Source organism: Carcharhinus amblyrhynchos, chromosome 6 (assembly GCF_965287045.1).
Source record: "Carcharhinus amblyrhynchos chromosome 6, sCarAmb.v2.hapA, whole genome shotgun sequence".
NCBI classification, from domain to species: Eukaryota; Metazoa; Chordata; class Chondrichthyes; order Carcharhiniformes; family Carcharhinidae; genus Carcharhinus; species Carcharhinus amblyrhynchos.
In genome coordinates, this window is record NC_137329.1 from 44,770,562 (window position 1) to 44,798,553 (window position 27,992).

Sequence of the window (27,992 nt, forward strand, 5' to 3'; positions counted from 1 at the left end):
GATAAGGGAGTTTCTGTATTGTAGAGGCAGCAGAAACCTGATTGGAGGAAGTCAAACATGGAATTGCTGGAAAAAACAGGCACATGTTTTAGAGTTGACAGCACATTCGAGGAGTTGGAGAGGAAAGGGAAGTTGGAGATCAGATGGTAGTTGTAAGGACAGTGGAGTCACAGGTAATATTTTTGAGGCAAGGGAAAGGACTGTACCTGAGAACAGAGAATCATTAACCACAGCTACTAACGTGATAGCTGAGAAGTGAAGTAATGGCGTCAGTTTAGTGGGAAAAGGGTTGAGGCAGCAAGAGGGAAGGTGATGATCTGGGGAACAAGATTTGAATCCCACAACAGCAGATGGTGAAATTAATTTTTTTTAAAAAAGTCAGGAATTAAAAGTCTAATGATAACCAGGAAACCATTGTTGATTGTCATAAAAACCTATCTGGTTCACTAATGTCCTTAACAGAAAGAAATCTTCCTTTCTTACCTGGTTTGGGCTACATGTGATTCCAGGTCCCCAGCAATGAGATTGACTCTTAAGTGCTCTCTGAAGTGGTCCAGCAAGCCACTCAGTTCAAGAGGATTTAGCGATGGGCAATAAATGCTAGCCCAGCCAGTGACATCCACATCTCACGGATGAATTTTTTAAAAAAGAGCTCATGGATAAGATGAGCTTTGAGACTGTTCAGTAGGAGATGGGGTAGAATCTGGAGAAAGATGAGTGCCCAGGCTCAGGCAGTTGGAACATTAGGGGAGATGTGGGCTGGAGAAGAGGGGGAATTGGAAGAGACAGCTGAACAAATGGTTGCAAACTTTGTGACAAAATTATCCATGAGCTCCTTGCACTGGTACTTGTATTTGAAGTTGAATGTAGAAGAGGTACGAGAGGATTGTTTAAGAGGGTTTGTGGTTGAAAAGAGGAGCAGGGGATTACCTTTATACTTAGAATGATCTTTGAATAATCAACTGGTTTTAAAAAAAAATGAGAGGGCAGATTAGGACCCAAAAATGCCTTGTGTGACCTTAAGATTCTGTGGAAAGTGGTTAAACCAGTTGGTTAAACTAGCTGTCCACAATCAAAGCTCAGATCTGTGTCCCTGAACTTGAGAAGTGATGGGAGTGGGGGGGTGGGGGGCAGAGAAGAAGAATGACTAGGATGAGAGAGTAATGGTTTTAATGGGGACATGGTCATGTGATTTAGCAAATCCGGGAGTGATGTGGAGCGGGGTTAATGGACAGTGGCAGCCTGAGCTGTAGCTTAAACTTCAGTGCTGGTACAAATTTTAAGAATCACAATAGATTGTGCGGCAGAAGTAGGATTATGGACACCTGTCCGCTGAATTTACCAGACCATGAGGTTCTATAAAACGGCAGGAGAAAACTGATCTAGGGAGATCCAACCAGAAAAATGTTTTAAAACAAAAGTGGTGGGCTGTAGTTTTCTGGGTGGGTGATTATTTGTGCCCAGTGAGCTCTCTTCCGTATTCTGTAAGCAGTTCTAGATATTGTCTTCTGATAGTGTTTGGCCACAAGGTGGCAGGAGATGCCATCTTTTCACTTAGTTGTCACAATGATGACACAGCCCCCAATGTGTTGTTTCTTCAATACTTGTTACAGTACATGTTTAACTTCTCACTTTCTTCCCAACTATGAAGGTATTGACATTTGCTAAGGTCAGTTCTTGATTTGTAAACTATGCCTTGGACAGTACCTGGTTATGGAGGAATGGGACTTGTTCGATAACTATTTCAAAGAGCTGCCATAGATAAAATGGGCCAAATGGCACCCTTCTGTGATCTATGATTCTGTAAATTTCTACTTGTTTCAGTTGCCATCCCTGATATCTTATTCTCTATGCCTCCTAATTTTCTGTGAATAAAATTTTAAATGATTTCCTGCAAGTTTTGAACTTTACTACTGGGGATTGTTTTTCTATATCTATCTGCTTGTAATTCCAAACTTTTGGTTAGGTTACCTTAAAGCCTTGTCTTTTCCAGCAGGTACATTTTGGGTAATAACTATAGCCCACAAAGGACCATAGGTAATGAAGGAAAAGACTTAATAAAATTGCATCCAATACCAATAAGAAACTTACATTTTCTCTCAGCTAGTACTAGCTCTAGCGATATTTTTTAAGTTACAGTTATAATGTATTTGAAGCACTGCACATGGGATTTATTCTTGTTTATGTTTTAATGACAACGGTACTTTCGCAATAACAAAGTCAATTTCAGTTATGCATGGAGTATGGAATAGGAGTAAAATTCATTGAAAAAGCTATGTCCCAGCTCATAATGTTCCTCTTCAAATCTGTTTTCAGCATCTCCTTCGCTTTCCCCAATGTTTCGACCTCTTTCTGTTTAGTTCCTCCCCGGCAACCCCAGTCATCAGGTTGTCCTGTTACCTGAAAGGTAACTCATTTATTGCTTTCCACACTTGAACATTTTCTGGTAGGGTATCATGGCACAGACTGGAAATCCTGGCTTGTTTGCCTTTGTGTTTCCCTTGCCTAAGGCCACTGAAACCAATTGCAATGCACCATGTCCTGCCTGGACTAAGATCAGCTGACTGACCATTCCCTGGGACTTTACTGCCAGTACCTGACAACGGGATATCTAATGAGTCTTTGGAGGAGCCTAAAAGTGCAATTTGTTAATAATAATATTGGCACTTCAAATAAGAATTGGCCTCCAAAAACCCTTATGAAAGTTCAACTGCAAAGAAAATAATTTGTTTTGTTTTAATTTGAGAGTGATAAGTTTGCAGTAAAGTTTATTTGGATGCATATTTAAGGAATTTCCAAATAGTTGGATTGGAAAAAGCATATCTCTTCAATCTCCCTTTCCCTCAAACACCAATTTAAACTATTCTTAAATGTTTACATAGTCTTAACATTCCACAGCCTTGTTTTACCCGATGCAATTTTGTGAAAATGAGATACAAAGCCAGGTTTAAAGAGGGCTTTGGTCTAACATCTTTGGCCATGTATTCCACAAATGATGCCCACTTTGTGCCTGGCTCTGGTGCAAACTAAGTCAGGCAGCGACTCAGGGTGAAGTTCTAACAGTCACAGTGTCTGCCACAGTGTCTCATCCAAGTGGCCACTATTTATACATGAGCCTCAATGTTCTTACCGATGTATATTCCAAATGAAGTACTACTGGCCTTGAAACAATAGCAGGCCTAAAATCTGTCCTTTAAAGAATGACAATGATAGTGGAGCCTGATTTTTATCATAACCACTTTCTATATTTGTATATTTCGGGGTGGCACAGTGGTTAACACTGCTGCCTCACTCCACCAGGCACTTGTGTTCAATTCCAGCCTTGGCCAAATGTGTGGAGTTTGCACCTTCTCCCCATGTCTGCGTGGGTTTCCTCCCACGGTCCAAAGATGTGCCAGGTTAGGGCAATTGGCCAAGATAAATTGCCCCTTAGTGTCCAGGGATGTGGCCGAAAGGACTCTTTCACTGGAGGGAATTTGTTACCTCAGTTGGCTAGACAGCTGGTTGGTGATGCAGAGCAAAGCCAACTGGTTGAGGTTATTCCTGAAGATCTGGCTTCTCCACCTTGCCCCTCCGCTGAGGTGTGGTGATCCTCATTAAATCAACATCAGTCAGCTCTCCTCCTCAAGGGGGAGAACGGCCTCTTGTCATCTGGGACTATGGCGACTTTACTTTATATTTCCAACAGACATCGCTGGATAACTGTCAGGAACAAAGTTCTTGTCAGGTTTAGGAACTAAAGAATAGGAGTAAGCCATTTAAACTTCTGTTGTACCTTTCACTGAGATTATAGCTGATCTATGACTTACCTTGGTGTACCCAGCTTTGATCCATATCCCTTTGGATAGCAAAAATCTTTTAATCTCAGATATAAAATGTGTCACTGACTTAGCATTAGCTGTTGTTTCTGAAAGTGCTCTCTAAATCTTTGCCACCTTATGCATGGAAAAGTGTTTTCCTAATTTCAGTCATGGCTCTTTTTTTAGGTTATATTCCCTATCTGTGGACTCCCCATCCAGTGGAAATAGTTTGCCTTTTTCAATCTTATCTGTTTCCTCTAATAGTTTGAAACTTTGATCAATTTACTAAATTTTCCAAGTTTCAAGAAGGCATCCCAAAATCTCTGTTTTTGATTTAACTCTTCAATCCAGCTATTGTTCCAGTGAGTTTGCATTGCATTCCCTCCAAGGTCAATGTATCCTGTCTAAGGTGTGGTGTTCAGAACGATTCACAGTACTTCTGTGTAGTCTGACTCGAGTCGTGCATTGCTTAAGCATGACTTCAACCCCATTTGATTTTTGATTCTAAATCTGAATCTAAAGGCCAGCATTCGATTAGCCATTTTGTTATAGAACAAAGAAAATTTCAGTGCAGGAACAGGCCTTTCAGCCCTCCAAGCCTGCACCGACCATGCTGCCCAATTGAACTAAAATCTCCTATCCTTCTGGGGACCATATCTCTCCATTCCCATCCTGTTCTTGTATTTGTCAAGACACCCCTTAAATGTCACTATCGTGTCTACTTCCACTACCTTCCAGGCATCCACCACCCTCGATGCAAGAAAACTGGCCTCTCACATTTCCTTTAAACCTTTCCCCTTGCACCTTAAACCTATACCCTCTAGCAATCGACACTTTCACCCTAGGAAAAAGTTTCTGACTATCCATTCTGTTCATGTCCATCATAATTTTGTAGACTTTTATCAGGTCGCCCCTCAACTTCCATCATTCCAGTGAGAACAAACCAAGCTTCTGCAACCTCTCTTCATAGCTAATGCTCTCCATACCAGGCAACATCCTGGTAAATCTTTTCTGTGACCTCACAAAGCCTTCACATCCTTCTGGTAGTGTGATGACCAGAACTAACACTACATTCTCAGTGTGGCCTAACATTCTATAAAGCTGCAACATGACTGCTAATTTTTAAATTCAGTGCCCCAGCCGATGAAGGCAAGCATGCCGTATGCCTTCTTAACTACCTTCTCCACCCGCATTGCCACTTTCAGTGACCTGTGCACCTGTACACCCAGATCCCTCTGTCTATCAATACTCTTAAGAGTTCTGCCTTTTACTGTATATTTCCTATCTGTATTAGACCTTCAAAAATGCATTACCTCACATTTGTCTGGATTAAACTCATCTGCCATCTCACTGCTCAAGTCTCCAACCGATCTATATCCTGCTGTATCCTCTGGTCCTCATCGCTATCCACAAAAGCACCACCTTTGTGTCATCCGCAAACTTACGAATCAAACCAGTTACATTTTCCTTCAAATCATCAGCAAAGATCCAGCACTGATCCCTGAGGAATGCCACTTGTCACAGCCCTCCATTCAGAAACAGACCCTTCCACTGCCTTTTTCTTCTTTGTCTTCTATGACCGAGCCAGTTCTGTACCCATCTTGCCAGCTCATTTCTAATCCCATGTGACTTCACCTTCTGCACCAGTCTGCCATGAAGGGCCTTGTCAAAGGCCTTACTGAAGTCCATGTAGACAACATCCACTGCCCTGCCCTCATCAATCATCTTTGTCACTTCCTCGAAAAACTTGATCAAGTTAGTGAAACACAACCTCCCCTTCACAAAACCGTGTTGCCTCTCGCTAATGCATCCACTTATTCCCAGAGGGAGAAAATCCTGTCTCAAAAAATCCTCTCCAATAATTTCCCTACCGCTGATATGAGGTTCACCAGCTTGTAATTACCTGGATAATTACCTGGAGGAACAACATTGGCTATTCTCCAATCCTCTGGGACCTCCCCTGTGGCCAAATAAACCTGTTGGACTTCAAACTGGTGTTGTGAGACTTCTTACTGTGCTTACCCTAGTCCAACGCCAGCATCTCCACTTCATGACCTCTCCTGTAGCCAGTGAGGATGCAAAGATTTCTCTGAAGACATCAGCGATTTGCTCCCTTGCCTCCCTCAGCATTTTGGGGTATATTGCATCAGGCCCTGGGGACTTGTCTACCTTAATAAGAACATAAGAAATAGGAGCAGGAGTAGGCCATCTAGCCCTTCGAGCCTGCCCCGCCATTCAATAAGATCATGGCTGATCTGTCGCTGCTCAGTTCCACTTTCCCGCCCTCTCCCCATAACCCTTAATCCCCTCTCTTATCAAAAACCCATCAACCCGCGTCTTAAAAATATTTAGCGAGGTAGCCTCCACCACTTCAACGGGCAGAGAATTCCAGAGATACACCACCCTTTGAGTGAAGAAGTTCCTCCTCAACTCCGTTCTAAACCGCCCCCCTTTTATCTTGAGGCTGTGCCCCCTAGTCCTACTGTCCTTTCTGAGCGGGAAGAGTCTCTCCACCTCTATCCTATCCATCCCATTCATCATTTTATACGTCTCAATGAGATCTCCCCTCATTCTTCTAAACTCTAACGAGTACAAGCCCAGTTTATTCAGCCTCTCCTCATAGCTCAACCCCCTCAACTCCGGTATCAAGAACCTCAATACCTCCTCCTTTCTGATCTGAACATGCCTCAAACTATCTACACACTCTTTCCCAGATTCTTCATCCACCAAGTCCTTCTCTTTGGTGAATACTGACGCAAAGTACTCATTTAATACCTTGCCCATTTCCTCTGGCTCCACACAAAGAATTCCTGTCCTGTTGTTGAGTGGGTCAATCCTCTCCCTGACTTACTCGCTTGCTCTAAAAAGCTTTTTCCTTTAACCCTGCTGGCCAATGATTTTTCGTAACTACTTTTAGCCCTCTTCACCCCTTGCTTAAGTTGCTTTCTACTTTCCTCATATTTGACACTTGCTTCATGTGTTCCCAGCCTCCTAGTCTTAACAAATGCTTCCTTTCTCTCTTTGACTCGGCTCACAATATCTCTTGTTATCCAGGTTCCCAAAACTGCCATATTTATTCTTTATCCTTACAGGAATATGCCAGTCCTGAATCCCTATCAATGTGCACTTGAAAGCCTCCCACATGCCAGATGTTGATTTGCCCTCAAACATCTACCCCCAATCTACATTCTTCAGTTCCTGTCTAATATTGTTGTAATTAGCTTCATCCAATTTAGTACCTTAACTTGAGGACTGTACTTATCTTTATCCATCAGTACCTTCAAGCTTACTGAATTGTGATCACTGTTCCCGAACTGCTCCCCTACTGAAACATCAATCAGCTGGCCAGGCTCATTCACCAATACCAGGTCCAGTATGGCCCCTTCCCTAGTTGGTCTATATACATCCTGTTTCAAGAAGCTCTCCTGGATGCTCCTTACAAACTCTGCCCCACCCATTTCCCTGGCACTAAGTGAGTCCCAGTCAATATAGGGGAAGTTAAAATCTCCCACCGCAACAATCTGTTACTTTAACATTTTGCCAAAAATCTGCCTACATACCTGTTCCTCTCTCTCTCCCGCTGGCCTATAGTAAACACCCAACATTATGACTACACCCCTCTTAATCCTGAGCTCTACCCATATTGCCTGACTATATGAGCCCACTGAGGTGTCCTCCCACAGTACGTCTGTATTATTCTTCACGAGTAGTGCAACTTCCCCACTCCTTTTATAGCCCCCTCCATCCCACCTGAAACATTGTATTCTGGGACATTAAGTTGCCAGTGCTGCCCTTACCTTAACAAAGTCTCTGTAATAGCAACAACATCATAGTTCCAAGTACTAATCCAAGCTCTGAGTTCATCTGCCTTACCTGTTACACTTCTCACATTGAAACACGTGCACTTCAGTCCACCAGACCCTCTTTGATCAGCAACCACACCCTGCCTGCTCTTTCTCTGGCCCTACTCTCTAGTTCCCCTTCAGTTAATTCACCTTTGCTTTGGCTCCCACCCCCCTACTAAATCCTCCTGTGTGACACCAGCAAACCTCCCAGCCAGAATATTTATGCTTTTCCAGTTTAGATGCAACCTGTCCTTCTTGTACAGGTTCCACCTGCCCCGGAAGAGACCCCAATGGTCCAGATATCTGAGACCCTCCCTCCTACACAAGCTATTTAGCTACATGTTGAGCTGTATCATCTGTTAATTGTTTATAACAATTTAAGAGTATATGTGGAATTTGAGTCTCTTGGAGCTCCAGTAGTTCTGGTTTTCCACCATTTGGATGCCTGTAAGATGGAGATGCTGCAGCCTACTTTCTGACTGAGATCAGCTAACTCTGAATAGGTTGAAGATTGAAACAGAATCACTTATGAAGTTGCATCTTGTTAGAAAAGGCAGAGGGCATTGATTTCAGTTGTTGACAAATGACAAGGATGATATTGGAGGCCATTTTTGTCTGATTATAGGGATCCATGCTGTCCCAACACTTGGCTGAGGAAAATCCATGAAGCCAATGTGATAGGAATTGTCTTGTAAGTTCATGGAAAGAATTTCCAGCGAGCCAACAAACCCTCTTGTCGTTTGTAATAATAGCTGAAGCAGGAAATTGGTGCCCCTCTTTTTACCAAACAGTCCCAAGGAAAGCACAAGGAGTGGAGCAGTTGCACAAGAGTCAAGGGATGCTTTTCGTTCACCATTCAACAACATAACTGGCTGAGACTAGCATTGTGCTTAAAGCAGCATTCCAGGCTGCAAAATAAAGATGTAACAGCTCAGTATAGAATCATAGAATCCCTACAGTGCAGAAGGAGGTCATTCAGCCATTGAGGCTGCACCAACCACAATCCCACCCAGGCCGTATTCCCGTAACCCCACATATTTACCCTGCTAAAACACTCAGGCCAATTTAGCATGGCCAATCAACCTGACGTACACATTTTTGGACAGTGGGAGAAAACCAGTGCACCCGGAGGAAGCCCATGCAGACATAAGGGGAATGCGTAAACTCCACACAGACAGTGACCTGAGGCCGGAATTGAACCCAGGTCACTAACCACTCTGCCACCCCAGTAGCAAAACTCATTGCAACTACAGATGAATTTATTTATTGGCCGTTTATTTATTCTTCTGCTTTCTTGGCATGGTGGCACAGTGATTAGCACTGCTGCCTCACAGTGCCAATACCCAGGTTCAATTCCAGCCTCAGGTCACTGTCTGTGTGGAGTTTGCACTTTCTCCCTGTGTCTATGTGGGTTTCTTCCGGGTGCTCCAATTCCCTCCCACAGTCCAAAGATGTGCAGGTTAGGTTGATTGACTATGATAAATTGGCCCTTGTGTCAGGGGGATTAAAGTAAAAGTAAAGTTTATTTATTAGACTTATGATCACATTGCAATGAAGTTACTGTGAAAATCCCCTAGTTGCCACACTCCAGCTCCTGTTTGGATACACTGAGGGAGAATTTAGTGCAGCCAATTCATCTAACCTGCACATCTTTGGACTGTGGGAGGAAACTGGAGCACCCGGAGGAAAACCCGGGTCCCTGGCACTGTGAGGCAGCAGTGCTAACCACTCTATCACCATGCTGCCCCAGGGTAAATGAGAGTTAAAGGATCTATGATTCTTCTGAAGAATGCCTGTTGCAGGCAATTAATTCCTGAACTAACAGGAAGAATCCAGCACCTTGTATATGTGAGTTTTCTTCATGATGTATCCTCACTCCCTCCATCAGTCTCTGTTGAATGTTGCACAAACAATGATAGGAATTGTCAGCAGCTTAAGGGTTAAAGCTAAAAGTCACAAATGTTATGTCATCTCCGAGCAGTTAATTCGGTCTGCAAGGCAATGTTTCATTCAATATTTCTGCTCTGAAATTAGGCAAACCGAAGTGAAGTAACCGTGGTTGCATTTTTCATCATGCCTGCGAGGACCAATAACTTCAATGTAGAAACCCTCAAGGGGCAAGCAGTGCGAAAACAACTTTGGTAAGAAAAGTACAGATTGAAGATTGTCCAAAGAAAAAATAAGTAGATACCTGTAAGAATGTTGAACTGTTGAATCTAGAGGGCTCAGTCAAGGTAGAACCCACAAGGGATATCTAATAATACAATTTTTTTTTGTCACGATGTTGGAAGTTACTCATCTGAAGATGAAAAAACTAGTAAAGTATGAATGAGACCTTGAAAACGAACTGCTCAATTTTAGTGTGTGTAAGAGTTGGAAAACTGCTGCTCAAGTTGTTTGGATGACTGTGTAAAGTTCAGGCTACTGTCCAACACTATTAACCCCGGAATCACAGCAGATTCTTCCCAAAAGCAGACCGAGAGGGAGGTGTTAACTTTGTGATGGTGTAAGGTGATTAACAGCTCATTTTACATCTTTCCAAAGTTTTTTCATTGATGTCACTGGAAGTAAAGATTGTGTCGGATGCAAAAGAGACTACTGATTTGCTATTACCTGTTTTTCACCATCGCAGGAAGTCCAGCTTTATCCCCAAATCTCAATGAACAGGAACCCTAAGTATGCCACGAGCAGGATTGTATGCCACTGGACTAATGATTACCCTCTAATTATAGGGGAAAGCAACAAGTCTGATTTTGGTTTCCAGCAGGAGCAGCATCGAGAGGAGACAACAGGAACCTGTTGCAATTGATGGCTTTCCCTGATTTTTTTTCATTGGGTGAGGCAAGCTGCCCTGTACCTACTTTCTGCTTCTTGGCCATACTTGCATTGTGTTCTGTCATTGTATGCATTATGGTCAGCTTCTCCTGTATATCAGGGGTACAAAGCCCTTACTGCTTCCACTCCGGCAGGGGAACCCTACACACAAAATCAAGAAGACAATCAGCATGGAAAGGTTCTGCTGCTTTGTATTCTATCCTATGAAAAATACTGCCTTTGGCATCACAGGAAAATGGACAGTAGTGAGCATTGAAAACAGGAAGGTCTGAGGCTCTGCACACCACAGCTTGTTGGTATCTTCTCTTTATATTTAACACTCAGTCATGTACCTTTACCTCTTGACAGTCACAACGTGGTGCTACATTGTTGTAGTTTCCAGCATAAAAACATAAAAAAAGGAGCAGGAGAAGGCCATTCGGCCCTTTGAGTCTGCTCTGCCATTCATTATGATCATGGCTGACCACGCAACTCAATGGCCTGATCCCGCTTCCAGCATCGCCCCCCCCCCCCAAATATCCTTTAATCCCCTTTTGCCACAAGTGCTATATCTAACTGCTTTTTAGAACATACAACGTTTTGACCTCAATTACTTTCTGTAATTGAGATTGACCACTCTCTGGGTGAAGAAATTTCTTGGCATTAGTATCCTAAACAGTCTACCCTATGTCCTCAGATTGTGACCCTGGCTTTGGACACCCCCACTATTGGAAACATCCTTCTTTTGCATCTATCCTGTCTAGTCCTGTTAGAATCTTATAGGTTTCTATGAGATCTTCCCACATTTTTCTGAACTCCTACAATCCTATTTGACTCAATCTCTCCTCATACCTCAGTTCCGCCATACCAGTGATCAATCTGGTAAACTTTCTCTGCATCAGATAAGGAGTCATGATGTGGGTATGCCGGCGTTGGACTGGCGTAAACACAGTAGAAAGCCTGACAACACCAGGTTTTAGTCCAACCGATTTATTTGATAATAGACTCACAAGCTTTCGGGGTTAGTCCCTTCGTCAGGTGAATGGAGAGTTCTGGCCTCAGACAGAGCATATAAAGCACAGACAGTTTAGCGATTACTGATTAGAATGCGAATCCTTACACCTAACCTGCTGTTCAAGACCTGAAGTGGCTGACAATGTGAGTGGAAGGAGCACTGATCACAGGTTAAAGAGATGTGTATTGTCTCCAGACAGTACAGTAAGTGAGGTTTTGCAAACTCAGGCAAGTCACAGGGGTTACAGATAGTGCGACATGAACCCAAGATTCCTGTTGAGACCTTCCTCATGTGTGCGGAACTTGGCTATCAGTCTGTTCAGCGACTCTGCGCTGTCGTGTGTTGTGAAGGCCGCCTTGGAGAATGCTTACCCGAAGGTCAGAGGCTGAGCCAAGTTCCGCACACATGAGGACGGTCTCAACAGGGATCTTGGGTTCATGTCGCACTATCTGTAACCCCCGTGACTTGCCTGAGTTTGCAAAACCTCACTTACTGTACTGACTGGAGACAATACACATCTCTCTAACCTGTGATCAGTGCTCCTTCCACTCACATTGTCAGCCACTTCAGGTCTTGAACAGCAGGTTAGGTGTAAGGATTCACATTCTAATCAGTAATCTCTAAACTGTCTGTGCTTTATATGCTCTGTCTGAGGCCAGAACTCTCCATTCACCTGATGAAGGGACTAACCCCGAAAGCTTGTGAGTCTATTATCAAATAAATCGGTTGGACTAAAACCTGGTGTTGTCAGACTTTTTGCTCAGATAAGGAGACCAGAACTGCACACAGTACTCTAGGTATGGCTTCACCAAGGCCCTGTATAATTGCAACAAGAACCTGCTAGTGTTTGCCTTCACAACTCCATTCTAACTGTTGCTCCCCATTCCTTCTTTTAGGTCAGCCAGGAGACTTCAATACCATACCAGACATAATGACCATGAAAAGCCTGATAATAATGCACTGTCCCCTGCTTTTAGCCTTTCAAGGCCTAGTATCAAATTCATTATCTCGCAAGTTGAATAGTGAGATTGAACCAATGCACTGGAGGGAATGCTGATGAACTGAACAGCATTGGGTATTGGTGGTATGGCAGCCAATGGGAAGAACTGCTTAGACTAGCTCATGTCTCTTTACTGAAAAAGACAGAGAGGCAGACTTCAAAGGGACGCTCTTCTGGCTTTATCCATATTTTCATGAAATGTAGCATTGCTGCCTGGGTTCAAGCTACAGTCAATTAATGTGCAATTAATGAAACAAGTATCAATTTTTATATTCAGAAGTGAAAGACCGGGACTTGGTGCCATACACAAGATTAATAACTACTGGCTTACAGAAAGGCTAACATATATTCTATTTGCCGCCTTGGCATGAAGCTCTATTACAGAACCATGCTTTTTATATATATTCTCCCCCTGTGTATGTGTGGGTTTCCTCCGGATGCTCCAGTTTACTCCCACAGTGCAAAGACGTGAGTGTTAGGTTGATTAGCCATGCTAAATTGCCCTTTAATGTCCAAAGATGTGTAAGTTTCAGGAATTAGTGGAGTGAATGCACGGGGTAACGGGGAAAGGGTGGAGGGTGGGCCTGAGTGAGATACTGTGTCAGAGTCATTGCAGACTCGATGGGCTGATTGACTCCCTCCTGCTCTGCAGGGATTCTATACGCTGGTGCTTCTACAAGATCATCCTCAAGGATTTCAACATGAGACAACACTCCGGTAGCTAGTTGTACTGTTGTGCCAGTACATTGGATCAAACTTTCCTTGCAGGTATTAAGTTGATGCAGCTTTTTGTTGAGCCCACTCAAGTTCAGACTGCAAGACTACATCTCGTCAATGAAGCATAACAGCCTCCTTTCTCTCATATTGCACAAACAAAGATAAGGGATTGGATAGAAAAAGTTTTACACCTGTTATATGTAAACAGCTAAATTAAGATCTGAGAGATATGGGGTATATCGAATGAACCTCAAATCATCTCAGCAATTGAAAACGTTGCCAATCAAGATACAATGAATGAAGCCTATTGAAAAATGTGGGAGAAGAATGCATGTTAATTGATTCATATTTCTTAATAGCATAAATTAATATTCTTACGATCTGTATCTGTAGGAAGTTATGGGGAAAGTATAAAGTATAAAACAACTTGTATTTAAATGTCAGCTTTTAATCACGATGAAAATCACTTCACACACAATGAATTAGTTTGAAATTCAGTGACCGTGTGTCGATCATGAGTGTCCAACTCTTAGTCTTCACGGGCTGCGTAGAAACCATGGATGTTATGCATAAAACCAATGGCCCTAACTTCCTAGCTCCCAAGTGTCGAATTAGGAGATACCTCTAAGGTGCACTGGGGAGTCCCTCTTGGAAGTTCCCAGATAGGCTTCATAACCTTCTGGACCTCTTTGCTGTCTTTTACAACATTGATTTCTCCATCATTTTCCAACGTCTCTGTTCCACAGTTCGCCTCTGAGCCATTGTTCTCTTCTGGTTCCTCTATCCAGAATAATTACTTGTGGTGTGTATTATTCATAGCACCCTCCTTTTTACCATCTACATGTTAAACCTCAGCAATGTAATCCTGAAGCATTGGACCAGCTTACGATATGGATACTGGTAACAATTACTTCATTCTCCTACCGCCCACCAAGACCTAGATGAACCAGAGTTTACTCCAATTTAATGTTGCCAGAACTGTAACCATTCTTTGTGGCTCTCTGCAGCACAGAATGTTTCTGGTATCATTTGGTGCCATAGTGTTAACGTTAGCTTCATTCCCCCATATCCAATGGGGGCAAAACTGATTTTTTTTTCCCAAATTTGCACTATTGCCTGTGCGTACCTCTGCTCTGAGTGATGCTGAAACTTATGCCTTTATCATGTAAGAGCTCAACATCTCCAATACTCTTGTCAACTAGCCTTCATGTGTCAAAACACCGCATACTTCAATTCAACGAAAGATTGCAACTTCCACGCCACCCTACATTATGTCACAGAGACCCATCATTCCTGCTGTTTTGAAAACTGTACAGTTTCTTTGCCCCAGTAAAAAAAAAATACTTTTTTTCAGTTTCAGCTTAATCATCACCTTCTGTTTCATGTCCTCACATCTTCGGTCTTCTAACATCAGGCTGCTCCTTATTCCTCCACTCTATCATTGGTCATTCAGCCATCATATTCTCATTCCATTCACCTTGTCATGTCCCTACTCACATTGACAAACCTCATCTAAACCCTTCTCTTAGATTGTGCCTTTGATTCCCAAAGCATCTCCACTTCTCCTCTGGCTCTGCATCCATAATTATTTCTTCCAAAATGCAAATTGCTTTGAGGTAGAATGTGATTTACTATAGAAAACTTCCTATGGTGGGATTGATTTGGAAGGAATCTTTGCAGCGTTTAGAACATAAGAACATAAGAAATAGGAGCAGGAGTAGGCCAAATAGCCCCTCGAGCCTGCCCCGCCATTCAATAAGATCATGGCTGATCTGTCGTGGCTCAGTTCCACATTCCCGCCCTCTCCCCATAACCCTTAATCCCCTCTCTTATCAAAAACCCATCAATCCGCGTCTTAAAAATATTTAGCGAGGCAGCCTCCACCACCTCAACGGGCAGAGAATTCCAGAGATTCACCACCCTTTGAGTGAAGAAGTTCCTCCTCAACTCCGTTCTAAACCGCCCCCCCTTTATCTTGAGGCTGTGCCCCCTAGTCCTACTATCCTTTCTGAGCAGGAAGAGTCTCTCCACCTCTATCCTATCCATCCCATTCATCATCATATACGTCTCAATGAGATCTCCCCTCATTCTTCTAAACTCTAACGAGTACAAGCCTAATTTATTCAGCCTCTCCTCATAGCTCAACCCCCTCAACTCCGGCATCAGCCTAGTAAACCTCCTCTGCACTCCCTCCAAGGCCAAAATATCCTTGCGTAAGTACGGCGCCCAAAACTGCACACAGTACTCCAGCTGCGGCCTCACCAATGCCCTATACAGCCGCAGCAAGACCTCCCTACTTTTATATTCAATCCCCCTCGCGATGAAGGCCAGCATCCCATTCGCCTTCCTGACCACCTGCTGCACCTGCAAGCTGGGTTTTTGCGACTCATGCACAAGGACCCCGAGATCCCTCTGCACCACCGCCTGCTGCAGTTTTTCGCCACGTAAGTAATAATCCTTCCTACCATTATTCCTACCAAAGTGGACCACCTCGCACTTGCCAACATTAAATTCCATTTGCCATTTCCTGGCCCATTCGCCCAGCCTATCTAGATCCTTCTGTAGACTCTCCCCACCCTCCGCACAATTTGCCTTTCCACCAATTTTGGTGTCATCAGCAAATTTCGACACCCTACACATCATACAGAAACCACACATCACATGCCCCTCCATTATTCACTGTAGTAATGTTGAAAATTTCCACACGAACTCACCTGGCCCTTTTTCTCCCCAGCCCTTTTGATATTAAGCCCTAATTGCTCACTCTACTTCCCTCTCACTCCACTGCCCGCTGTCTACACCAGGCCTCCTTTTAAACCTGGCGCTGATTTAAAGCTGGTTGGCCCACAACTCCTTCTAACCACTCCCTCAGAATTCTTAAAGCAGTAAATACAATAAATGCTTTAAACAGTTCTACAAAGAACAAAGTGCTTTAAACGTATTCAAACAGGTTTTTAACAGGTAAAATCTTATCTCTCTCTCTGCTCCTTCACTCGTCTGCTCCAGCAAACAATAACATGCTTCACATAAGCAACAGTGCATTTTTCTTCCTGGTAGCTACCTAATCCTGTTAGGAGGAAGATTTTAGATCTTAATGCTCCCTTTATTTGATTGGTATTTAAAGATCTGTGTTCACTTGAAGGCGGCTTGCACTGAGGACCATGGCACTCATATGTTTTCAGTTTTACGTTGCTGTCACCTATAATACAATCAGCTGAGTCTAACTAGAATATTAATGAAGGGTGATGAGTGATATTAACTCATGCGCATGCCCAGAAAGATTGAATACACCTCAGTTTCCGATGCATTTCCACCATGCTGATAATTTCCTTCTTCCCATGATTTTGAAAAGGTGATTTTGAAAAGCTCAAGTATTTGCAGATTCTGACTATATTTGCAACACAATATGTCTTTTTTTTGTATGAGTGGTCCCATTCTTATAACTTAATAAGCATCTCCATTCAAAGTAATGAATGAGTACTGATGAATAAGGGTTTGAGCTAAAGACCGTACGCAATAGGACAAGGAAGCATTGTGTTCTGTCACTATTCAAGTTAACCAAGGGCTTCAAATTTTGTGCTTAACTCCGAGGATTGTTTCTGAACCAGTCTGTTATTTGAGTGACATGAATAGTGCTTTTTTTATACAGAACTGTAGTGGGAATGGGCTTTAAAATGCTACTTGTGGTTCCCATCGCTGATGTATGATATGGTAAACAGATGTAATGGCTGCTTCCAGTAACCTTCAGAAGGTGATGAAATTTGTTGAATTGCTAGATTTTGCATGCTGACTTAGTGCAGTGACGGAGCACAGTTCAGTGAACCCAGACTGTGGCCTATTTAATATTTAAAACCCTCTTGCCCTTTTTTTAGTGACCCTGGAACACAACTCTGCCCTTTTACCTCCTCCCTTCTCACCGCCCAGTGCTCCAAGATGAATGTACTTGTTCTTCTTTCAATTGTATCAATTTAGTGCACTGTGTTTGCTGCTTATCAATGTAATCTTCTCTACAGTGGGGAGTCGAGACTCAGAGGGGGTGATCACTTTGCAGAACTCCTCTGCTCAGTCAGTTTCATGTCATTTTCATTCTCCACCTCACCCTCATTTTGGCTTCTTTGTCCTTGGCCCCTGTGATATCCCAGTGAAGCTCAGTATAAACTTAAGGAACAGTGTTTCTTTTGATGAGGCAATTTACAGCCTTCTGGACTCTACATTGAATTCAGGAATTTAGATCATGACATCTCCCCCCATTTTTTCTTGTTTGTGTTTGTTCTTGGGTGGTGGTTGTTGGTGATGATTCTGCTTTTTCACATTCTCACCCCTTCCAGACCCATCTTTTGATTTTTTGCTTGCCCCATTTCCAATCTCTTTGGCTTTACACCATCTATCGTTTTGTTGTTTTATCTCATCCGCCTTCCATTCCATCATGAAACTGCACTCTTGTTCATTTCCCCTATCTCCCATCTCTCCACTCTGAACTTGTTTAAAATCTCTTATAACTCTTAACTATTTCCAGTTTTGACAAAAGACTATTGATCAGCAATGTTAACTTTGTTTCTCTCTCCACAGTCGATGCCTGACCTGCTGAGTGTTTCCTGTGCTTAATGTTAATTTCTAGCATATAGTATTTTGCTTTTACATGAGTGTTCCTAAGGTCCAGCATTGTGAAGAAGTTAATAAAATAAAATATTATAATGACATAATGGCTAAAAGTCTCCAGCCACCCACCAGTAAGGATAGAGAACTTGGCACTCAGCCAAATCTCCATTCCCACTGAAATGAATGGCTGGAGAATCCCACCCATAGTCTTCATTGGCACGTTTGGCTTTTGTGTACACGTATGCAAATAATCAATACTTTCTGTCACTTCTGTTGGAAACAGGCAATAAAGGAGATGTAAACATAGCTTTGGTAGAGTTCCTTACAATTTAAGTTCATTACTTTCATTTTATTCCATGCATTAAGATATTGGAGAGATTATTAATTACTTCAACGTATGTCAAATTAGAACATAAGAACATAAGAAATAGGAGCAGGAGTAGGCCATCTAGCCCTTCGAGCCTGCCCCGCCATTCAATAAGATCATGGCTGATCTGTCGTGGCTCAGTTCCACTTTCCCGCCCTCTCCCCATAACCCTTAATCCCCTTGCCGATCAAAAACCTATCAACCCGCGTCTTAAATATATTTAGCGAGGCAGCCTTCACCACTTCAACGGGCAGAGAATTCCAGAGATTCACCACCCTTTGAGTGAAGAAGTTCCTCCTCAACTCCGTTCTAAACCGCTCCCCCTTTATCTTGAGGCTGTGCCCTCTAGTCCTACTGTCCTTTCTGAGCGGGAAGAGCCTCTCCACCTCTATCCTATCCATCCCATTCATCATCTTATACGTCTCAATGAGATCTCCCCTCATTCTTCTAAACTCTAACGAGTACAAGCCTAGTTTATTCAGCCTCTCCTCATAGTTCAACCCCCTCAACTCCGGTATCAGCCTAGTAAACCTCCTCTGCACTCCCTCCAAGGCCAAAATATCCTTGCGTAAGTGCGGCGACCAAAACTGCACACAGTACTCCAGCTGCGGCCTCACCAGTGCCCTGTACAGTTGCAGCAAGACCTCCCTACTTTTATATTCAATTCCCCTCTCTATGAAGGCCAGCATCCCATTAGCCTTCCTGACCGCCTGCTGCACCTGCAGGCTGGGTTTTTGTGAGATTATAGACCTCTTCCCCATCAGGTCAAAGTCTCTTACGGGTGCTGTGGGTTTTATGGCCGACCTATAGGGAGACAAGGATTCCCAATCAGAGTCCTCTAAAATTTGGTTTCTCTTTTCTAGTTCTCTATTGCGTAATTCCAACATTTTGATTTTTGCTTTGTCGTCAGCCCTTTTCTTATCCAAGACTGAGACTTGTTCAATTAATCCGGCCAATTGGTGAGCTAAGAGAACTCCAATTTTCTTAGTTCTGTCTTTCTTTTCCTTTTCCAACCATTTTTGTTGTTGTTCTAACGGATGTGATGAGTCCCACCCCCCTTTTCTCATTTGTTTAATGAATCTGTCCCTCTCAGTTATATATCCATTCATCACAGATGGGCCTCCACTGTCCTTGTGATCCCGCCATAACACAGATAAGTTTATACTCACCACCTGGAGACTTCTAATCTCCCTTCTCGCTCTCCCACTCCTAGGCTGCTCTTATTGGAGTCTGGTAACACCTGTCAGGGGTGATCAGTGCCCTCTGTACCACCGCTTACACTTGTAAACTTACACTATTAAGCTTACGCTATTAAACTTAAGCTTAAGCCGACTTTTCCTTCAATTCTGGTGATCACTGACAGTCTCTTTCACACTCACATCTGAACATCACACTCCGTGCACCTTTCTCCAGACTTTTACACTCACTTCAAACTCCTGACCATGGCGTGGGGGATTTCCCCTCTTAACAACCGGTCTAAGGCTGGGTGTTTAAAGACAAGTGCCTCCTTGTCTGTTTATGTTCAGTTCAGACGTCTTTCACTCTCACAAACTCTCAACACAATCTCTCAACAAAAATTCTTATCCACGTAGTTTGACTCACTCTATTAAGTTCGGTGATCTATTCCAGTATTCAGATTGTGGCCATTCAACCTGAGCCCACAAACAGATCCCGGGTTTTGGCACCAAATGTTGGAGGTAAAATAATACCTCTGAGACAGTGAGTCAAAATACAGTGGTTTTTATTCCAAAGCTTTGGGGAGAAACCGGCTCCGATTAAGGCTTACCAGACTTCTCGTAGAACACAAACACAAGTGGACATTTATACATTATGAGCTCCAGCAGGAATCACGATTCAAAGTTCCAATTCCTGCCAGACCTCCAGTTCTTCCTTCCTGGGTCGTGATGCAGCCCCAGAGTTCCTAAGAGGTTATAGAATATAAATCTGTATGAGTGAACAGTAAAGCAAAAACAAATGAATCATTAAACATTTATTTGCTTAAAGGATAATAAAAAGACATTCAACTGCTTCAAATTGAGTTTCTTTATTAACTTGGGTAAGTTAAGAGCATGGGACTTAGAATTGGAAGTTGGTAGTTTTAGCTTTTTTCTACTTTTATTGTTGTTTAGATTTTAATTAATTTTTATCAACTAAATTAAACCAATCTCCCTTTCTCCCTGCCCCTCCCACCCCATCTAGCTGTGCGCTTGGATAAAAAGTGGTAACAAAGGATAACCATCGTAGTGTTACATGTTTTGAAGGCAATTCTTGCCATTGCTATGTAGATTAGGCTGATAATTCTGTTATGGAATATGACGATAGTTCTACTGGTCTGAGATTCTGATCATTCTTGAGAAATTTGAGATTGTTGTCACTATCTATTTTTAAACAATAGCTTACGGACATGTTTCAAAGTCCACCTGCTTAACTTCATTTTGGTAAGCAAGGGTTGTCAAACCCAGGTGAACACCAATGCATATTTATGTTTCAGATTGGCTCAGTTGGTAGCATGTAGTTTGGGAGCCAATTCTTTGAGCATTAGTGCCCTTGGACAGGAAACATCCTGAGTCTCAAGTGAATGTTCTTTGGATAGGATGTTAAACCAAGACCCTGTTTGTCTTGTTAAATATTTTTTGACGCTATTTGAAAAGTAAGAAGCTTTCCCACAACCAATACTATCAAAAAAATTCAAGGCTCAGTTAATGTAATGTTGTTTGTAAAATGATGCTGATTGATATGGTGTCTCATTTGTTTACATAAAAACAGTCAATACGCTTCAAGAGTGATTCCCTGTGTGACTGGATGGGTGCTGCTGTCTTATTTAGTTTGCTGTATCTTTATCAAGTTAATCAGTGGCATGTAGTTGATATTTTTATGATGTGATGTAATTGACCTTGTTTAGACAAAATAGACAACAAATATAGGGATGCAATGACTTTTCACTCATGAGGTTGAATGAAATGATATTAAAGAATAGAGTCCACATCGCTGCTAACTCATGGGCCTCACAAATGGCACAGTGGTCAGCACTGCTGCCTCACAGCGCCAGGGATCTGGGTTCGAATCCCACATTGGGTCACTGTCTCTACACATTTTCCCTGTGTCTGTGTAGGTTTCCTCCGGACGCTCTGGTTTCCTCCCACAGTCCAAAGATGTGTAGGTTAAGTGGAATGGCCATGCTAAATTTCCCTTTAGTGTCAGGGGAACTAGCTAGGGTAAATGGGGATAGGGCCTGGGTGGGATTACGGTCATTGCAGACTTGATGGGCCGAATGGGCGCCTTTTACACTGTAGGGATTCTATGACACATATCACACGTGGAGATTTGCAATTTGACATTATGTTCTTCCAATAGTGCTGTCGGCTGGAACAGTTTGAGCTGTGGGTTTTGGAATTTCAGCAACAGCTGATGCCACTGTGATGCATCCGCGAGAATGAGAGTTTCTTAGATAACACTTATAGATGTGGTTCCAGCACTGCTGCCTCACAGCACCAGGGACTCTGGTTCAATTCAGTCTTAGATAACTGTATGGAGTTTGCACATTCGGCTCACGCCATGTGGGTTTCCTCCGGGTACTCTGGTTTCCTTCCATGGTCCAGGTGCAGGTTAGGTGCAATAGCATGCTAAATTACACCTTAATATCTAAAGATCTGTAGGTTAAGAGTACGAGTGGAGTCAAGGGGATAAGGCCTATGGTAAGGTGCTCTATTGGAGAGTTGATGCAGACACAATGGGCCAAATGGCCTCTTTCTGCTCTGTAAGGAATCTGTGATTCTATGATATCTCAAGCAGAGAGGGAAGGGTAGATACCGAAGACAATACAACAGTTGAAGCACAAGTCCCTTGAGCACATGTCGTTGTTCAACTACTGTTCTGCTCTGAGTACTTAATGGGGCCACTGGTTCTCCCGAGTCAGTCCACAGCAACATGTCTGACTCAGCTGTACAGGAGAAAGGTTGGAAAAAATAATGGTAATCGGGGATTCGCTCGTTAGAGAAACAGGTGTTTCTGCAGCTGTTAACTTGATTCCAGATGTTGCGTCCCTGGTGCCTGGGTAGAGAATAGCTGCAGAGCATTCTGCAGGGTCTAGATAAGGATTAATGACATGCGTAGAAAGAAGGATGTGGTCCTGCAGGCAGATTTTAGAGAACTAGCAGAAAAACTATTTTAAAGGTAGTAATTTCTGGACCATTTTTGATACACGTGCTGGTGAGTGAGGAAATGGGAGAATGGAGCAACGTGTGTGACTGGAAAGATGGCACAGGAGGGAGGGCTTTGAATTCCTGGGACTTGTGGATCAGTCCTGGAGGATTTAGTTGGATAGATGGCACCTAAACACAGCCAGGAGCAGGGTTGAATTGAATTAGTTAATTACTGTCACATGTACTGGGATACAATGAAAAGTGTTGTTCCTTGCAAGCTGTTACAGACAAAACATACCATTCATAAAATATATAGAGGAGAAGGAATGGATAGGGTGCAGAATATAGTGTTGCAGTTACCAATAAGGTGAAGAGAAAGATCAGCTTGATATGTGGTAGGACCATTCAAAAGTCTGATGGTAACAGGAGCGAAGCTGTTCGTGTCAGTTTTTTGGGTTGGGTGGTTTGCTGTTGCTGTTGAGAAGGGTTTAAGCTAACCTTTCGGGGTGGCACAGTGCCACAATCATTAGCTTTGCTGCCTCACAGCGCCAGAGTCCCGGGTTCGATTCCCGGCTTGGGTCACAGTCTGTGTGGAGTTTGCACGTTCTCCCCGTGTCGGCGTGGGTTTCCTCCGGGTGCTCCGATTTCCTCCCACAGTCCAAATATGTGTGTGTTAGGTGGATTGGCCATGTTAAATTGCTACTTAGTGTCAGGGGACTAGCTAAGGTAAATGCATGGGATTATGGGGATAGGTGGGATTGTGGTCAGTGCAGACTCAACGGGCCGTATGGCCTCCTTCTGTGCTGCAGCATTCTCGGATTCTAAGATATGATTGGCAGGGGTATGTCAGCAACGAGGAGGAATACCAAGATGCATTGTGAATTGAAAGAGACAGCATTAGAATGGGAAGGAAGAGGCATTAGCCAGGGCAAGAATAAGAAGGAATGGAATGAGGTTCAAATTAGATTTACGATGCATGTATGCGGATGTGTTATGATAAATAAAGACTCTTAAATTCCAGCCTGTTACCATCATGTCCACATAATACCATGTCTTCCTTTTCTGTCACTCAAACACAGAATCACTGAACCTCAAATTATTCAAAATTCTTCTTGGAGTTTACCATGTTCTTCTGATTTCATGAGCTTGGAAAACAAACATGTCATTTCCAGTGTCTCTAAGCAAGGCGCCCCCCTGGCATCTCTCGTTCCATCTTTGTCAAGCTTCACACAGCTCCACAGGTAGCGATAATGAATTTGAGCTCTAACTGAGTGGGGTAAACTGTAAAGGAAATGAAGGCAAGTATTTGCACTGAGGTAACACGCTTCATTTCCCCAGGATATCCTGCAAATGAAGTACTCAAAGCAAAATATGATAAATAATTTGCACGTAAAAACATCCCAGTAATAGCAATAAGATTGCTATTGAACTAATTTATTTGTAAAAAATAAATGGTCAAGGCACCAGAAGAGCTCCCCTTTTATTCTCCTAGATCTTTATTGAAGGCAGATGGAGCCTCAGTTTAACATCTCATCCAAAAGAAGACATCTTCAACAATCTTGTGCTGCACAGTCATGTCAGCCGAGATTCTTCTGCAGCAGGACTTGAACCCACTATCTTCTAGCTCACAGATGAGCTTGCTACTAACTGAGCTAAGTCTGGGGACCAAGTGGTAGTTGTATAGTGGTGACTAATGCCCAGACATCTCTGACCAGAGTGCCAGCACTGTTACCGTTAAGGTTTTGACATCATTGAGTCTGTTCACAGAAGAGGTTGCTAATGAAGCAGGATTGTTTGCAAAAGTCACTTAATTCTGAACAAAATACCCTGCAAGGTGTGATGAGTGCACCTACTAAATCTGTGCAGCCATGGATGAATAGTTGACTGAACTGCTGTCTGCAATGGTCTGCTCCAGTGGCAACTCCAGCGACCTTGCAACAAAGCACACAGTAGTACCAGTTAAGTTCTATAGAGTGGCACCATCTATCATGTATGATTACACTGCTGCTATATCCTTAAATCTAAAAGAAGCTCTCAATGCGAGAGCAGCAAAAACTTAATGTGCCTTCTAAGAGAGACAAATTAATAAAAGTAAAGAAACCAGGCAAAAATTGATAGAGGCTAGAAAGAATGACCACATCAACCAAGCTGATAACTGTATTGATACATCCTGAGAATTTGGGTATCATTCTCTCCGTACAACAGAATGCAAATTCAGCTCATCCGCTGAAATCTTGCTGCTGTTTACGTTGGCGGGATCTTACAGTCCAGTCAATGCTCACCCCCAGGGCAGGTTTCCCAACAGTGGGAGCTGTGTTCAGTGGGATACCCCACTGACATTGGCAGGATCATGAGATCCCACAGCCAGTGAACGGCATTCCGCCTCCCACCACTGTGAAACATGCTGCAGAGGGGGAGAAAAATCCCACCTAGTATCATAGTTACAGATTAAGATAGAAGTCCAAGGCCAGGTGTTAAAGAGTGGCTAAAGCCTTAAAGTGAAAACTTTATTAGGATGTGGGAAATCATTCAAGGGATAAAATTTAATCATGTAATTGTGAAATGTGTTTTTTATTAAATAAACCACTCTTATTACATTTTATAAATTTCAGTTGCTGAGAGAAAGTATTTTGAATGAAAAACAAGTAGCGAAACTGCTTTAAGCGATATGTGGGTGGCCAGATTGGGTGGGTGGGTGGCCATAGGGTGAAATACTTGCACTATAAAATAGCAGCTGTCCTGCACAACAGGATTTTTTACAACTCTATATACAAGTATAATGAATTATGTACTTATAATGAGTTTTGAATAAAATGTATGCTTAATGTACAAATGTTAATGTACAATTAAAAGGTTATTGGTATTATTGTAAGCTTCAGAGCTTGCAATGAGTAACTTTGGATAATCATCATTTGTGCAGCCACTATGGAGTTGGAAATTCTAGTTATGCAAAAATAAGAATTGTCATTGGCAAACAAATGTTTTATGCCAGTTATTTAAAGCCTATTGATAATCAGCAAATGCAAACTGATACCAGAAGGAGGATAATTTTACTCTATCTCCAGATTCAGTGAGCTAGGATTAGAGAAATTCCAATTATCTGAAACCTTGTGTGTTTTCTTTCAGGGATACCTCCAATGTGATCAAAGAAAAATTTGGCAAAAAGCTTTACGAGTCACTCTTGGAGTAAGTACCTGTGTGCAATGGAAGCACAATCCTTAAGAATGACAAACGCTCCATGTTAGAGTCATATACAAACAAGTTGGACACTTTTATTTTTTGTTTTTAATTTTTTTGTCTTTCCAAGTGTGGATGATGATCTGTCAGGTCAGCTCAGTTGCTGGCATTCTTACCTGAGTTGGTTGCCTCATTTCTAAGTTGGAGCTCAGCAGTACAATGCATTATTGGATGTGTTTTCTGTTTGGAGGGAAATGTGTCTTCAGACCAAAGGTTAGGTGGATTACCAATGCTAAATTGCCCTTTTGTGAACAAAGTGTGGGTCGGGTGGATTGGCCATGGTAGGGGATTATGGGGATCGGATGGAGGGGCAGGCCTGGGTGGGATGCTCTTTCGGAGAGATAGTACAGACTTCATGAGCCACATGGTCCCTTTCTGCACTGTCAGGATTCTATAGATGAAAGTTTCCAAATCACGATTCAGAACAGAGCAGTGACTTTACCTAGTATCCTGACCAACATAATAAAATCAAAATTCTGCAGATGCTGGAATCTGAAACAAAAAACAGAAAATGCTGGATAATCTCAGCCAGTCTGACAGCATCAGTGGGGAGAGAATAGAGCTAATTTTCCAAGTCCTGATGACCCTTCATCAGAGCTCTGATGAAGGGCCATCTAGTCTCAAAATGTTTAACACAGTGGTTAACATAACTGTCTCACAGCGCCAGGGATCCAGGTTCAATCCTGGCCTTGGGTGACTGCCTGTGTGGAATTTGTACATTCTCCCCACGAGGGTTTCCTTTGGGTGCTCTGGTTTCCTCTGGGTGCTCTGGTTTCCTCCTAGAGTCCAAACTTGTGTGGGTTAGTTGGATTAATCATCGTAAATTGCCCCTTATGTGTGTAAGGAGGGCACTAGGGGGTAAATATATGGGGTCACAGGGAAAAGATGCTCTGTCAGAGAGTCATTTCAGACTTGTTGGGCTGAATGGCCTCCTGCACTCTAGGATTCTATGGTTCACTTTCCAACTTGACCCTAGTTAGTGTAGAACATGGTAAAATTAGCAATGATGGAACTGAAGTAAGGCACGTTGGTGAGGCAGAAATGGGAGTTAGCTCTGCATCCGTGCCCTGTCATGTTTGACCTGAAGCACTGACAGTGGATTACAAATAAAAAGAATAGGAGAAGTGTTCTGTTTGCCCATAAATTCATTTCCCCCCCCTCCCCCACCTCCAAATTTAAAATAAAAATTGAGAAAAATATCGTAGGATTATTTGTGAGAAAAAGAGTCTTAAAACTACTGTGCTGTACAGGTTAGCCTGTTTAAGAAGTGTCAATTTGGTTTCAGAGGTGAGATGCCCAATATAAACTCAATTTTGGATCGGGAGGACTTCACTATGATGAAGAGAGCCATATATGCTACTCAGGTAAGCTCTTCTGCAGAGAAATTCAGGAGTGCTGTTTTCTGTAATCACCATTCTTCAGGTTTTACCCGATATAAATGTTTCATTTGATTTGATTTATTATTGCCATATGTATTGATATAAAGTGAAAAGTATTGTTTCTTGCGTGCTATACAAACAAAGCATACTGTTCATAGAGAAGGAAAGGAGAGGATGCAGAATGTAGTGTTACAGTCATAGCTAGGGTGTAGAGAAAGATCACCTTAATGCGTGGTAAGTCCATTCAGAAGTCTGGCAGCAGGGAAGAAGCTATTCTTGAGTCAGTTGGTACGTGACCTCCGATTGTGCGCGCATGCGTGTGGTGTGAGCACTTGCGTGCATGTGTGTGTGCGTGTGTATGTGTCTCTCTCATTTTCTCACTCCCCTGACACATGCATATCTTTTTGATAAACAGCGTCGTTCCCTGCCTCCTATTTGTACACACAACATGCTGGATGACTCCAACGATCCCATTCTCAAGGCAGTCCGAAGGATTGGTTTGTTTAATAGCATGAGTGACAGAGTCAAGGTACGGTCACTACTTTTCTTGGTTATTATGATGAATTCTTAATGAATTCCCTATGCAATGGAATGCCTTATAACAGCGATAGCCTAATAATTTTCAAATAAATATACTTGCTTGTCATTGGTTTCAGAGTAGTTTTCTGACAAGTTCTTCCCTGAATAATAAAATATTACAGTGACAGAATCTTTGGGTGGGATTTTCCACTCCCACCCCCAACAGAAATCATCACTGGCAGGACAGAAAAATGATGATCAGCCGAAGATCCATTGAAAAAGCGGGCAGTGAAGAGGATATAAAATTTTACAGATGGATATAGATAGGCTAGAATGGGCCACAGTTTGGCAGATGGAGTTTAATGCGGATAAGTGTGAGGTTGTCCATTTTGGCAGAAAAAATAGGCAAATTATTATCTAAATGGAAAGCAGATTCAAAATGTGTCCGGGCAAAGGGATCTGGGTGTCTATGTTCATGAACTGCAGAAAGTCAGTATGCAGATGCAGCATGTATTAAAAAAGGAAATGGGATGTTGGCATTAAGTGCAAAAGGATTGA

The 27,992-nt window shown here is 42.7% G+C and overlaps 1 protein-coding gene across 1 annotated transcript in view; it reads left to right on the forward strand.

Moving 5' to 3' along the window:
• The window catches only part of LOC145343863 (glycogen [starch] synthase, muscle-like), a 105,551-nt gene that overhangs the window by 51,465 nt on the left and 26,094 nt on the right, over positions 1–27,992 (forward strand). Inside the window, exons 8-11 of the mRNA XM_080190333.1 lie at positions 9,680–9,786; positions 25,426–25,485; positions 26,822–26,900; positions 27,331–27,444. Coding sequence (XP_080046459.1) covers positions 9,680–9,786; positions 25,426–25,485; positions 26,822–26,900; positions 27,331–27,444 — 360 coding nt within the window. The remainder of the gene's footprint in view (positions 1–9,679; positions 9,787–25,425; positions 25,486–26,821; positions 26,901–27,330; positions 27,445–27,992) is intronic.